General features: G+C 32.7%; 1 protein-coding gene across 1 annotated transcript in view; it reads left to right on the top strand.

Moving 5' to 3' along the window:
- LOC145292979 (uncharacterized) overlaps positions 1 to 16,474 on the top strand; it is a 485,581-nt gene that overhangs the window by 130,552 nt on the left and 338,555 nt on the right. Inside the window, exon 2 of the mRNA XM_080139221.1 lies at positions 9,668 to 9,738. Within this exon, the coding sequence (XP_079995347.1) occupies positions 9,679 to 9,738 (60 nt within the window). The 5' untranslated portion in view covers positions 9,668 to 9,678. The remainder of the gene's footprint in view (positions 1 to 9,667; positions 9,739 to 16,474) is intronic.

Below are 16,474 nucleotides of genomic sequence, written 5' to 3'. Positions count from 1 at the left end.
TTTGTAAAAAAAAAAAAAAAAAAAAAAATTAAATTTCATTATAAAACAATGAACTAACTATGGTAGGAGAGGAATAATATAAATAAGTGAAAATAAAAAAAAAGAACAAATTATGAAGATGGGGAGGGGTATTTTGTCTACTATTCGAAGATGCCAACGAGAAATATATCAAAACAAAAAGTGTATCTTGAATGCAAACAAATGATGGCAAAATGAATTCAATGTCTTAATATACGAGAGAGTGAAATATTCATGGAGATGACTTACTGAGTTTATTCCTTTTTTTTTTTTTTTTTAATCTTTTCTTTCTTTTTGTTCCAAGCCGTTGGTCAAAATGTGTTTAATATCCATCCCTCTGGATTAAGATGCATGTGTGTAAAGTTTGCTGTTTACCGCCGTCAACGTCGCATCCTTTCGCCGTTTTGACCCCCCCCCTCCCCCAGCTACACCACCTCTCCACACCTAGGCAATGCCAGGTACTCCCGCTAGTCTATATATAAAGGAAATTATGGGTATACTAGACGTTTTGGCCTATTAAAAATGGGCAAAAGTTATAGTAAGTTGACTTTGCCTTATGCCAAATTGATTGTTGAATATGGTCAAATTTGTGTTCATCTTTGCATCAAATGCTAATCCCTATCTGTGAATCAAACCGATAATATAATACTTAGTACGCTGCACCTTATCATAACAAACGTCCGTTACAAAGTTTCAGCCAGATCAGCTCAGTAATTTCAGAGTAAAATTCTAGAGTAAACTAACACACCGCGTAACGTTGCCCGGTCATAAAATATGCAAAAATGATAGTTTAATTTATGCATATTTTGTATTTATTATTATAGATTATATTGTACCCAATATATAGTAGTGATTTCAAAAGTTAGAAATATATATAACTTGAGTGCGATCAGCTAGAATCGAAAATAAAACATACAGCTCTTCAGCGTTATTTGTTACTATCTGAGCCTAAATCCAGATACATATCATTAAAAATGATGTTGTTAAACGTATAAATGTATATTTATGCATACATACTTACACATCATGTCGAACTACACCTGCCAAGTCAATTTTTTTTCAGTACCCCTTAGCAGCTATTTTTCCAACTTTGTAGTTAAAAACATAAAAACAAATTCACACAAAATATTTTTGGACTTCATTTGAACATGAAAAGTTTGCGAGAAATGACGTCATCACGTTAAAATTTGAGACGGTAACACCATCACAAGCAAATTCAGAGTTTTAGTATATTAAGAGTGGTATTGTAGTGACGAATCTTTAACTGAGCATCAAATGGATATAACAATACTTAGGTCGCTGCACCTTATCATAGCAAAGTTCATACAAAATTTCAGCCACATCGAAACAAAGTCGAATGGACTGATAGACAGACAAAGACAAATATAATATAGATATTTAAAAAAAAAATATTCCAAACAATTCAAGATTAAAGTAAAAAAATTCTTGCATTGAACAGACTTTTTTTTTTAATGATTTAAATATTTCAAACTCATCAATCATATCTTTCATTTACGAATTCACAGTTCACACAGACCATCAAACATATAACATAAAAAAAACGACATAAAATTAAAGTAAATATTATAATTTTAAATTCTCTTATTTCCCACGTTAATGGTGACCTATGGGTTGAATACCAGATTGTAGAATTGAAGGTAACTTTGCAACTTTAATCAGAAATAATTATCATTTCCTAGATTGAAGATTGAATTAGCATGAAACACTGGTAGATAAAACTAAATATTTAAAATTAATCTATATTATAGGTTAATCTGCATCAAATCACTGCAAACCTCGGGATTCTTATTTTCACTGTTTTTCCAATTAATCGGTGATAGAAAATAATAAATATTATCCTACCTAAGTCAATCAGGACCCTCTGGAAACAGTCTTTATTATTAATGATAAAGGTGTCTATTTATTTCTTTTGTGTAAGAGTGTTCTTGGACCAAGTTTATTAGAATGATGCTTCCACTGTTGACCTGGAGATGTGAGATCTCTGATAAGAGATCACCACAGAAACATGTATGCACATATGTAGCTAATAATGATTTTTATAAATAGACGTGTGTGTATATATATATATATATATATATATATATATATATTTAATTTATTTATATATATATATATATATATATATATATATATATATATAAATAAATTAAATAACTAGTGGGACCTGTCAAAATTCAACAGGGAACTTATTCATATGTAATATATTGGTGTTGGCATTCTGTAGATATCCAGTGTAAATGGAGACTCTTTGATATTATTGTAACTATTTTGTTCAAACTGCAAAAATATTTATCAAAGCTAGCAAGGATGTATAGCGTAGGCAGGTTATGCTTAAATATGATATTTTAATTCTTGCCGATTTTGTATATATAATTATAGAGTTAATGTTCTATCGATTTTTATATATTATAAAGTTGCGATTTAAAAAATAAAAAATATATCTATATGACTTGGGTTCATCAGCTTGAATCAAAACCGAATCCCAAACTTATGAATATATATGGGACATTCCATGCCAAATCATCACCCCACTCAGATTTTTTTTTTATCCTTTTGACCCCTGTAAGATATACATAAGTTATGATGAACCGCCAAATTTCAGATCCAGAAATCAGTGGGAACCCTGTTTTTGAGCCCAGCCAAAATAAAGCCAAGAGGCCGAAAAAGGACTGTCACAACATGTTGTGACTGGACTACCCATTGTTATAAAATTGTAAATTGTTTAAAAGTATTTAGTTTCTGGCCTAGAAAATTGCACCTTGCATCTTACAGGAGTCAAAAGGATAAAAAAAATTCTGGGGGTGGTGGTGAAATTTTGATCTTTTATTGGATGATTTATCATGGAATGTCCCATATATATATATATATATATATATATATATATATAACTACTTGGTTTACTCACATAAAATTAATATACGAAAGTATAAATTTATGCGTAAACTTTAAGTATTTACTTCAAAAGTGCTCAATACGTAGGTAGAGCTAGTTAGTAAGTTATAAAATATATATGGCGATTAAGCTACACTGAATATTCCGCGTTTCATCCACTCTAGGACTTTTCAAGTGGATGAAACGCAGAATATTCAGTGTACCTTAATCGCCATATATATTTTATAACTTATATATATTAGTTCTTTCAGCTGTAATCTAAACAGAAACCAGAACTTATGAAGTATTCTTGATAAAATTATTTATAAAAAAATAGATTACTAAGGGGCCATCAGCTAAAATCTAAACCAAAACCAAGACTTATGAAGAGTTCTTGATAAAATTATTTTTAAAAAATTAATTATTGGGAGTGCCATTAGCTATAATCGAAACCAAAACTTATGAGGAATTCTTGGTAAAATTATTTATAAAAAAAAATAGATGACTTAATTGCCATCATAATCAAAACCGGAACCAAAATTATGAATTCTTAGTAAAATTATTTATAAAAAAATTAAATGACTTGAGTGCCATCAGCTATAATCAAAACCAAAACCAAAACTTATAAAGAATTCTTAGTAAAAATATTTATTAGAAGAAATGGAAGTACATAACAATTAAATGACACGGATGTAAGCGTGACACAGAAAATAACACACGCTATCGTAATAATATATAGATTCTTCATTTTTACCTACAGACACTAGTGTTTCATGCTAACATAATCACTAGTGTAGGGTAGCAATTGCTGTCGGCCATAATATCCGAACCCATATACAGGGTGTCCCAAAAAGATGTATACACACTTTAAATAATTTTAAACCGGATGTGTGTTTTTTCTTTGCAGATTAAACTCATTGTAAACATCATTAATGATGGTAGTCAGGCTAACCTTTGAAGAAAAAAAAAAAAAATTCATTCTAAAATGCTACTGGAAGCATGAAAACTCTGTTGAAGTGCAAAGACAGTTTAGGAGTGTGTATACATCTTTTTGGGACACCCTATATATATATATATATATATATATATATTCTAGGTTGAAAAATATTCAAAAGATAAGAATCATTGAATTTCAACAAGGGTCATTGAAAGTGCTCGATCAAAGAGAGCAAATTCATACTTTTCATTTTTTTTATGTAAATAAAGTCATATCTTGCTATGATGTGCTGACCATTTAGATAATTATTGATCTCATCAAGCAAGAAAAAAGTTTTTAATTTAATTTTTCTTGCCTGATGAGATCAATAATGATTTAAACGGTCTGCACATCATAGCAAGATATGACTATATTTACATAAAGAAAATTAAAAAAAAAAAAAAATATATATATATGTATATACTATAAAGCTGAATGTCTGTGAGTGTGTGTGTCTGTGTGTGTGTCTGGTCACGAATAGGCTCCTATATGGTTGACTATTTTAAAAAATTGATTACATATAATGATAGATGTATCGAGACACAGGAATGGGTATGTTTGATCTGGCAGAACGGTGGTTCATTAAAATTTTGTTCGCGCCTGGTCCACAAAGTATGGAAATAAAAAATTTAAAAATTAAAAAAGAAAATTTTACAAGTGTTTTTGATATAGATGTACATAAGAATACTTTGATAAGTATGTTTCAACTTAAATAGGGATTGTATAATAAAATTGTGGGGCCTGCGTTCGCGCCTGGCCTCCATAAAATGGAAATAGGCACAAACTTTAATAAAGACTTTTCATATCTATCTGCATAAGTATACTTTGATAAATATGTTTCAGTTTGAAGAAATATGGTATAATAAAATTATGAGGTGTTCGTTCGCACCTGACCTCCATAGAATGGAAATATGTCACAAAGTTTAACAAGGTTTTTTAATATAGATCTACAGAATACTGTGATAAGTGTTTCAGTGTGAACAGGTATGGTACAATAAATTATGGGGTTTATCTGTTTTATTTTTACTTTCATCATATTTTGCTTTGGTTTTGATACCCCCAAATTCAACCCAAATTTACAACCCTTCCTTTTCATAACCCATCATACTTTCATAAATCAGAGTCCATTTTCTGTAGGCTGTTTTTGAACCCAGTCAACAACGGGTACTTTTGCTAGTATATATATATGAATGTGTGTAAAATAAATTAGTCATGCTTTTTCAAGGTTTAATAACAGTATTAACATTACACAGTATTTGTTATTCCCACCCATCCTTGTAGGAAAGACGGGAAAGAGATCTTTGAAATATTTTTGCTCTATTTCACACACAAAATCACAAGTCTAAACTACTCTTGTCCTTTAACCACATCGTTTTTTTTTTTTTAATCACTTCTGGAAAGTAACCGCTATAAATAAAATCATTAATTATAGCAACGCCAATTTAATTAAAAAAATAAGTTTTAAATTATTTTGTAACCCACAATTTTGTTAAACCAAGTACAAAATCGATTTATGGATTGAGCTATGAATATTTGATATTTTGTGGATGCTGAACCTGGTGTGGGACTTGTCAGTGTGCCATGTTTGTTCTCTTTGAAATTTTTTTTTTTTTGTATGCCATCAGGAATTTTATTTTCATTCACAATTTCTTTCGCTTATTTGTGGTGAAAAATGGCATAAAATATCGAACACTAATGTAAAATAAATGATAAAAAGTCAGATCTCAATCATAAAACAGTCATCCAAAAAATTGCAAAGTAAAATTAGAAAGTTACAATTTCCTAATGTATGCTTACTTATTACTTTCGGTGTTATTCTCAAGTAATTTATATTCACTTAGGATTATGTTTTAGTAAAAAAAAAAAAATAGATATTAAATAATAATAGGATTAAAACTAGTCATATTTGAAATTTTGCAGAAATTTCAGAAAAAGAAAAATAAGAAATCATTAATAAAGCTTTGCGCGAGCCTTTCCTAGTCTCACACAAAAACATGCGTTCACATCTCAAGCTATATTACTTGTCATATACATACGCGCACACAAACATGTGCCCACGTCCACACACGCACATATATTCACGTTCGCGTACATACACTCACATTCACGTGTATACACACACACACGCTAACGTATGCACATACACGCACGCATGGACAACGTCACTTCCCCTTTCAAAGGAAATCCACACATGCGCAAAAGACCACCGGAAACACCTATAAAAGAAAGAGCAATAAGTGGCTTCTTCCTTTCAGACCAGCTTCCTAGCTGGGCGGTCTACAGACCGACAGCATGCCTTTTCGGCATGCGCGCACACGCGCGTACCTCACACCACTTGCTACTATGTGGGACAAAAAGCCAACAGACCATACATACACTTTATACGCTTTCTTTCTCCATGAATTGGATTGACATTCTCACTCTATCTCCCCTTTGGCTTTGGTCCATCAACACAGACATGTGCGCGCCTCTCTACTGAGCTTAACCCTCTCTTTCTACAGGCCGGCTTGCCACTTAGCGTTTCTCTTTTGCGTTCCCCTTTCCTTCCAAGCGCGTAGTTGTCAACGGCCGAATGAACACGTGTACACCCAAGACTTTCATTTCTCAACAGAAAATAAACGACATGTTTATTTTATTCCAGCATTTGAGTTCTTTGTTTCCTTCATTCAATTCGTTTAATTATTTTTTCTTGTAGCGAGCCTGGGTATTTATATCCTGGTCCGCAACAGCTTCAGTGAAAAAAAAGCAAGTAAGGAACGATAACTCCTGACAAAACGTTAGCTGATTTTTTTTTTTTTTTTTTTTTTTTTCAATGTGCTATTTAGGTCAAAGTTTGCAAATCCTTACATTATTTTATATATTAGATGTTCAGAGTAATGGTTAGGCTTTATTTGATTAAATATTGCATACAAATTATCATGAGTAAAAAAAAAAAAAAAAAAAAAAAAAAAAAATAGGTTCATAACTTTTGAAAATTTTATGGCTGTTTGAAAGTGTATAATACATTTGGAAATTATACATTAGAAATTTAGTTAGCATTTAAAAAAAAACATTTTTTTAAGGAAAATACAATAATATTCATGATTTTCAGATTTTAATGACATTTTTTTTATAGATGTAAAACACAACATGCACTGTTTTCCTTAATTTTTTTTTTTTTTTTTTTTTTTTTTTTAAAGATTTCTAACATTTTTTCTAGCAGAGAAACACAAATTTCATTCCTAAACAACGATGTTCTTTCTATGTAAAAAAAATTCTAACGATTTCAGATTTTTCAGAAAAATAAGTCAAACCTTAAAATATCATTTTTTTTTTTTTTGTTGTTGCAAGGAGTTACAAACTTGGGATGAATTATTCCTAAAAGTAATTTTAGAATGTTAGACCAGCATTTTGCCAGAAATTGACTAAGGGTTTAAAATTTTTTTGATAAAATCTAATATCAATACCTATGAAAGAGGCAAATTTCAAGGAAAAATATCAACTCTAGAATCTTTGTCGAATTCAGGAATCTGTATGGAATTTTGAATGGAATCTTTTATGGGTAGCTTGCTCTCATTTCCTCAGCTATGACCGTGTAGAAGTCTTAAGTAATTGGTAATTGTATTCTTAGTATCACCCGCACTGAAGCTGAGTGAGAGCATCCCCATAGATTAAACAAAGGGTTCCATTCGAAATTTTGTACAGATTCCTAAATTTCACAAGATATACATGGAGAAGGTTGGAAGTTAAATTAGTCCAAATAATCCAAATGGTACAAATTTAATTTTTCGCTAAAGAGGGGGAGGGTTGAAAGTAATGTGAACTCATCATCTCCCAAAGGTTTCCCAAAACTTAACAACCTTTATATAGCGCTCATCATTTGCAACATCTCTTCATCTGCCCCAAACTTCTTAACAGCCTTTATTACATTTATATCTGCCCAAAATCACTTAACGAACTATATATCGCTCAGTATTGATCATAACTGACCATTCTTTCTCATTTTCAAACCAGTAATAATTATATATGATCCTTTGTTTTGATATTGTAACCATACTGTTCACTTAATGGAGTGTAGTGACCTTTGTAGACAATCTTCTGATGGGGCAACTCAAATAACTTGTTAGAATAGCTGTGGGGATACTTTAGTGGTCGTTTCATCAGTAGGAGGTGTAATCTTGAATGGGCTTCACAAATTTGAATCATATGATTGAACAGTGATAAAACACTGTTGGAGATTCATGATTTAAACTTGATGGAAAATTTGTGCATAGAATAAAGTTGATTTATAGTAAATATGGTTGGATTGCAGAAAAGGTTATGACTATTATTAACTATACCATAGGTTGTATTTGTTGACAGGGGGTGAGGGCTTACCTAAAATGTTTTCAAAGCAAACATTCCCTGTGAACCATTTGTATTCAATGAATCTATGCGTTTCTAGCATATAATTTTTTGTTTTTTTACCGAGGAGTCACCACTTATCAAGGCCTGGAGGCCACTCATGGATAAGGGTTAATGGGTATACAGTAGTCGATGGGATAATATTATAGTAATTGTTAGTAATGGAAATTTGGTAAATTGGATTACTTAAGGGGACCGTTCTTCAAGAATTTGTTTACATTGAACTTGAAGACGACCAAATTGTAGTCAGCTGGAAAGCAGGTGGACAGAAGAGAGTTCCACAGGTCTGCAGTTCTAAGAAAGAAGCTTTGTTCATGGAATCTATGTTTAGGTTTAGGTGCAGATAAAGAGTGTGAGAGATTATTGATAGTGATTTCAGCTAGGCATGTGTTTTTCGTTAAAGTTTGACAAGGCGGGGGAGGGGGATCATAGATTGGAACTCGGACGGATCGGAACTTGCCATGAAAATAATGATGAAGAAGAGACAGGCTCGCAACATCTCTTCCGTGGGAAAGAGGTTGCATGGAAGAGAAAAGGGTATCCCCCACTAGGCTACAAAGTCTATTTTGAACTCTGTCAAGGCAGGATAAGGTATTTCTAGCAACTCCTGGCCAGATGTGGCAATAGTACTCCATCATTGAACATACCGGGCTTTTATATAGGTTTAGAATTACATCAGCAGTGAGATATCTACTGGAGCGGTAGAAGGATCTTGCCATTTTTCCAGTGACCTTGGCAATGGATATAATGATCTAATAAGAATCAGTATGTCATGAAGCCCAGTTCCAACAGACTATATTTATCTTCAGTCAGGTTGAAGCTGTAAAATCTAATGTATGAAGTTATCTTGCCAGATTTTAAAATTTATACCTACATAGCATTGTTTGGGACACGATTTTTGATTTATCTTTGTTTTTTTCTTCCCTCCAGTATGTTCTTTAGACTATCAAAATGTCATTCAGTTCAGTTTATTTAAAAAAATAACGATTCTGGTTAAAAAGATTGGTACAATGGCAACAATTCAGGTAAAGGAGATAAGTATTTGTGATTTTAAACTATAACTTCTCTCCTTTATGTTATTTGAGTTATTATTGAGTATTTTTTCTTTTACCTCTCTATGACTAATTTGTGTGTTTTTGTGCTTCTTGCCAACTTAGACATTTTTTTTTTTAATTTTTACTTTTAATAAAAAGTTTTATGGAGATAATTATTGCAATATTTTATTTAAACAAAACCTACCATTTTGTTTTATTCCTGTATAATCTTAAATGTGAACAATAAAAAAGATGTTATACATTGTTAGGGCATTGGTGGTTCCCGGGCAACGCTGAGTAGATACAATTCATAATATTCTAATTTTATTACATGAATAACCAATTCCCTTTTTTTCTTTTTCAGTTAGGCCGAGTATGGATGAATCTGGCCTTATCTATGGAACTAAATGCCTTGAAAATGATATTGAACCACAGGTAATTTTTTTTAATCTATATTTTCCTTGCCTTAAACTAAACAGTTTTTGTTGAAGAACTAATTTTTTTTTTTTTTTTTATAACATTGTTTTTGGCATATAAGATCACTCCAACTTTAACTGGTAGTACCTGTTAGGGTCACATCTGTGAGTTGAATACAATTTGTTCTTGGTATGACATAAAACCACATCAGGTCATATATGCACATATTTATAACACAAATAACTATTTTTAGAATATTAAAGGCTTGAAATCATAATGGCTTTCTACCAAAGCTATAGAATTTGTCAAAAGAGTTGATATGCCACATTTTATAATATTATTCATAAGTATTTAATAACTCAAACAAACATAAATACAAAAGGGTTTATTATTATAAGTGAACAATATATTAAGTAGTTACAAATTAAGTACTAAACCAGAAAGAGGAGGTGATTATTACAAGAACAGGGCACACAAATATCACTCATTCATTCCTATTAAAAGGAGAAAACCCACCTGAATGCTTACCTTGCCAAGAAAACTATACAGTTAAACATTTTCTAATAAACTGCATCAACCTAGCTCCCTTACAGCAAAAATATTACAGCACTAACAATATTAAAGATCTCTTTGTAAATATAAAATTCTAAATTACTTGAAAGAGGTAAATCTCTTTTCCAATATATTAATCTACCTTATAAAAAAAATTTTTTTTTCTTCAACACAAATCCTTTACAAAACTTTCTCCAAACTCACCTCGATATACTGGAAAATAAATACCTACTTTACTAAGACAAACCCCAATAAGAAAATAAAATAAAAAAACCCCACTTATTAGGCCTTAAATGACCAAGCAGCTGTTGATAGGCCAATAAACCGAACTAACAAGCAACACAAAGTAAGTAACTGCCTTATAATGTATACAGGGAATGGCTTTGTACTCATACTACTGTCAAAATCAAGGCTAGCATTATCGTTGTTGACACATACAGACAAATACATAAATGATGCTGAATGCTCAGGTTGCCCAGATTTGGTAGTTGACCCATAAAACATAAAATCCGCAAACTAATTTTGTCTGATCGGTAAATTGAAGTTGCATGAGATAGAAGAGGAGTCGAAGATATCAGAAGATGGTTATCTATTCAATATTTTTGTATAAATATTGGTCAATAAAAAAGTTGTGTTCAAAGTAGATGCTGCTTTTGCTCAAAGTGGATCAAAAAGCAGCATGTCAACAATTACAAAACATTGTTTGCAATTGTTTCAAAACAACAAAGAGTTTTCTGTTAATGTGACAATGGATGTGGCATGGATACATCACATAACTCTCGAGTAAAGTCGGCAGTCAGTGAGTGGACAGCAACGAATGAAAACTGTTCAAAGTGACTAAAGGCACAAACATCAGCAGACAAGATTTTGGCCTCTGTTTTTTGGATGCATAAAGTATTTTATTCATTGATTACCTTAAAAAAAAATAAGATCATCAATAGCAAATATTATATAGCATTATTGTTATGTTTGAAGGAAAAAATAGTCTCAAAATGGCTACAAATTAAGAGAAGGAAGTGAGTACTCTTTCACCAAAACAATGTGTGGTCACAAGTTGATCACAATAATGTCAATGTTGCTTCTGCGCTCACCCTATTCTCTAGATCTAGTCCTCAGTGCATACTGACTGTTTGCTGACTTCAAAAGAATGCTCCAGAGAAAAAGATTTGGCTCCAATGAAAAAAAAACGATATTAGAAACTAATGCACCTTTTGAAATCAAAGACAAATCATCTATAAATATAAAAGCGAAAATGTGTGTATGTGTGTTCGCTTTTTCTGTATGTCTACAAAAGGTTTTTTTCAGAGAAGCGGTCGGTCGCCTAACAACTTTTTAAAACTTTCGATATCACATGTAAATCATAATATCTCAGAGTTAACAACGGAGCTCGCCTGTCTATTTAATTCGCTTGACTTTGGGAAGATATATATTCAACAGTTTTCGCTCGCCGCATGTGGGTTAGGCTTTTTCCTATAATAAAAGCGACACTAATTCTTGCGTTATTTTTCTGGTCTCGATCGCCGGAAATGTCCAAAAGCAATGAGTTTTACTCAATGTGGAAATATTATTTCCTTATATCAGAAGACAATTGCTATTCAATTTGGACAAGTGGAGCTGTTTCTCCCTACCCCCAACATCTTGGGAAAAAAAAAAAAAAAAGCGTTCCGCACTAAATGATACCCCACAGTCAAAAGTTGACCTCATTAAGTCATTAAAATGTGCACCTGCTAATTTAAGTAATTAAATAAATTAAAACGTGTTTCCGTTAGCATCTCGCGGTTGCCCGATGGTTAACTTCGCACTCTTTTTTTTTTTTTTTTCACACTTTCATTTACAACTTTGCCTCAAGGGTTCGGGTTCGGGTTCGATCCTCATACTTACCTACCAAAACACCCCCCCCCCCAGAGTTTTGATTTACCCAAAACTACACACACCTCCAAACACCCGGGCAATGCTGGGTACCTCTCGCTAGTTCTATAAAAAAGGCATTGGAATGTGGGCATCAGTGTATCACATTAGAGACTATCTTGCTGAATAAACTTGAATTTTGCACAAAGTTATTTTATTAGTTAGAACAGAACTTAAGTGATGTGTTAAATGAATATTGAAGTTTTAAGAATTTGGAGCATACCAAAATGACGAAATTTGGCATTAAATAACCCCAAGATGGTTAATGTCATGTATTACAACCAACTTGCATATAAGACTTCATGTTTTTGACTCTTGTATTCGTTATAAGGTGTCGCATTCAAGTTTTGGCCACTCCACTTTTGGGTCATGTTCTGGTTCCATTCGTTGAAGTCCGAGAATTTAAAAGTGAATTTTTTTGTTTATTGCACCAGTTGATTGTTTTGATTCTGCTTTCCATATTTTGAAGCATTGTCTTCCTCATGATATCGCTGAAACTGAGTTCAAGAATTGAACTTGCAGCCTATATCTCTACATTTTTTTTTTTTTTTTAAATCTCTTATATGCATCCATGGGTCTTTTAAAACTTATCAATAATGTCTCTTAGAATGATGTTTTCCCTTTTGTACAGTTCCCAGTGGAGTACTGGTCCTGGATATGACCTTAAACTATATCTGATGGTGAGGCCCCAGCTTGCAGGCTTTGGGGAGTGTGGAGCCACCCCTTAATTGTCATTGCTCTCAAGTCCACTCTGACCCAGAGTGGTAGTACCTGTTAGGGTCCCAACTATGGGTTAAATAGAAACTGATTTGGAAAAAAAAACCCAAATATATTCTATTAAAAACTTTTTCTTCAAAATCACTGGATTCGGCATTAAATAACCTGAAAAGGGTTGATATGCCATAAAACAAAAACAATCAACCAAGCCAGTGGAGTACCTTCATGTCTATTTTTATATTGCTTTTGAAATAGCCGCATACACTTATGTTGTCATTTGCTGTTTCATTTCTTTTTCCAAAGTCAACATTTACTGTTTTTCTGTGTTTTGTATTTTCCTTTCTATGTAGTTTTTTTTTTTCATCACAATGCAGCTGTCGGTAACGGTTTTGTTTCTCTGTTCAAGTATCCTGTCCATGTCAATGTGTTTTTGTGTGTTATTTCTTTGGTCAGTTTTATAAATCGTCCACTCAAGGATTGGTGAGGTGATAATAGTCTATTGAATGATGAAGAATATTATAAGATGATTGAAAATGATAAATGGAGTGAATTGATATTATTATTTATGAGGATTGAGTTATGTTATTATGAGGATGGCTGTTGACATTAGATTTGAAGATGATCATGACTTGTAGTCTGCAAGAAACCAGTATTATGGTAATGTGTTCTATAGATAGAAAGTTCTTGTAAGTACATGGAAGAAAGTTTTTTGCAGTTGTGATAAAAAGATGGGTTCTTCCTGTGAATATTTTACAAGGAGGAACCAAAGTTTAGAGCCCAGTTTGTCACTGGAATAAAAATAAATCTATCCACTAGAGAAAATGTTTTTAATCTGTGCTTTTGGAGCAACAGATCTCAGTCCAATTTCGAATCTGATCAAATGGCTAATCAAAAATGTGTCACCATGAGTAGTATCCCAAAATCAAACTATTTCAATGTTTAATATATTTTGTACAGAATGTTTTTGAAATCCAACTCGGTAGAAGATTCTTTCTAAGTTGAAAGCTCATGTTTATTACTAGTTTTATGGTGTTAAGTGGAACAGATGGTCTGACCTCTTCCTTTCTGCATTAAAAAAGGGCACAGGACATTAGTCGTCCACTGGTTATACTTTCAGCAATGTTGGTACCCATTTATACAATATGTATGGTTTGTGCTAAACCAAGTATGATGACACCTTATATTCCCAAATGGTCACTAATCTAAGTACTGACGAGACTGAATGTTGCTTAACTTTGATGACCTGATGGAAAGTGATATATAGCAGTGTGATTTAGCAATAAACAAATTCCGATGTGCACATCGCATAACAATCTGACTCATCTCTTGCGTTTTTCTATATTTAAAAAAAAATCTGTTACTTGAAAAAAATAGAGAATACATTGGAAATGGATATTTCAAATCCTATACTTCATCAACTCTCTCCTCACCCTAACTCCATAATCGATCAGATGACATCAATTTATAATTGTAAAGTTATATATATTTATAAAGATCTATAGTTATTTATTTATTTATTTATAGTTTTGATAGCTGAAAAAAAGAAAAACGAGGTCATGTTTTTTTTTTTTTTAATTTTTTTTTTATTTTGTGTCTGTCAATAACTTTAGTTAAATCAAATTTGGTTAATAGGAGGCCAAATTAAATGCTTTCATCTATTAAAATTTAAATCTGTCTGGTTGTTTGGTATTAGCAAGAATAAAAATCGATTATACTAACTCATTTATATTTCTCATTTGTATTCTTGAAGAGAGAAGAACCTCTGACATGCATAGGACGCTAGTCACCTTTTATCCTTGAACACATACTCATTTCCAACAAACCAGACAAAAATACTACCAAATAGACAATATGAAGGTTCTGTTTAACAAAGTTCTTCCTGTGTTGATCATGCTTTTTTCTTAATCTCATGATTGTCGTTCCTTACCGAACATAACAAGGTAGTGCTTTGAGTTGAATAAAAGTTTCAAAAAAGAAAAATTTCTTTTAATAATAAAAAAAAATCGTATTTCTGTTGATGGAAAAAAATCTCTGAAATGAAGGTTTTGATAATTTTTGCATCTATTGAAAAATATACAAATATTTATTTCCTAGCTTTTACACTTTTAGTAAACGCATCCTCAGGCATGTCTTTGCCATCCATGTGTTTAGTATATTGCATGTGTGTGTCATTGTTACGTGTGCTGAATGAAAGAGCTAATAGTGAAGAAATAGTTGGATTTTAATGAAGGGCACGAGATGATGAGTATACAGGGTGGAATGATAAAGTTGTCGTCCTAAAAAAACAAGGCTACAGCTTTATTTTAAAACTTTATTGAAAACATCAATTAACATAACTTGATTATGTAGTTGAACTGACATCTATTTAATTTAGCCACCTTCAGCCTCAATCACCGCCTTGATACGGATCCAGAACTGAGAGCATGCTTTTTCAACAAGCACCAGTGTGTGCTCAGCGAATACTTGGTGGATGACAGCGATCAGACTTGTTTTGATGTTGTGGGAAGTCATGTTTGTGATGTTCTTGACGTATGATCAAACAAAGTAGTCCTGCAGGTTCAGGTTAGGGGAGAAGAGGAGGCAGTGAGAGAAGGGTTCAAAGTCGTAGCACCCCTTCTGAAGCCAAACCTGGGTCTCTTTGGACTTGTGGGCCAGCACCGAGTCCTGCTGGCACACCCAGATCTGCCAGCGGCCATCCTGATTGCACCAGGGGATCACCCCACTCTTCAGCACATCCAGGTATTCTTTGGTGTTGACTTTCAAGCTGGCTTCGAAGATGTGAGGTGGCATGGTGTGGCCCTCACTTCAAATCACACCAAAGACCATAACCATGGTTGGAAACTTTGTTTTCATCACCCTGGGCGTGTCCCTGTTATTTGTGGCAATCCAGCGATGCATTTTGAGGGTGCTGGCAAAGGTCCTTTTGTCATAACTTCGATTTGTAGAGAGCATAAGTTGTAAAGCGGTGCATCTCTGATATTGCTTGTTGAACATTGTGTCATTTTCAGACATGATAAAAGGCTCCTATTGCTCTTGGGATTTGTACACAACTGGCCAACTAGTAGATTGTCTGCAACAAAAAAAATAAAGCCGGTTTTCATCAAATAGAAATGGAATCATGTCGTCTTTTCTAGGGCGACAATTTAATTGTTCTACCCTATATTTCATTTTGATCAAAGAGGATACATTATCATCATGTGGTCTGCATTTGTGTTGACATCAATAAAAATAAGTTTAGGGCAACAAACGTTGATTAACTCACGTTTAGTCTAATAATAGATATCAACATACATACACTAGAGAGTAAGCTTTAGATGAGACAAATGAAAAATATTACAAGTTGCGTGTGTGTACCACCATGTACTTGAGCCTATCGACACTTGCTGCTTTGTATATATGCTGAGTCTGAGAGTAGTTCTCCCGAAGATAATGCTTATCCACAACCATCGATGTTTCTGCTTCCATTGTTTACCTACTTAGTTTTATGTTGGCCATTTCAAAAACGTCATTCATGTAATTCTTCTTGAAGATCATGTGCGGAATACAAAAAAAAAAGTGGTGATTATTTTTGCTATGT

This window comes from Euprymna scolopes, chromosome 14 (genome assembly GCF_053919585.1).
Source record: "Euprymna scolopes isolate OS-2025 chromosome 14, ASM5391958v1, whole genome shotgun sequence".
Lineage (NCBI taxonomy): Eukaryota > Metazoa > Mollusca > Cephalopoda > Sepiida > Sepiolidae > Euprymna > Euprymna scolopes.
Note: the sequence above shows the minus strand (reverse complement) of the source record. Positions and strands in the feature narration are given on the sequence as shown.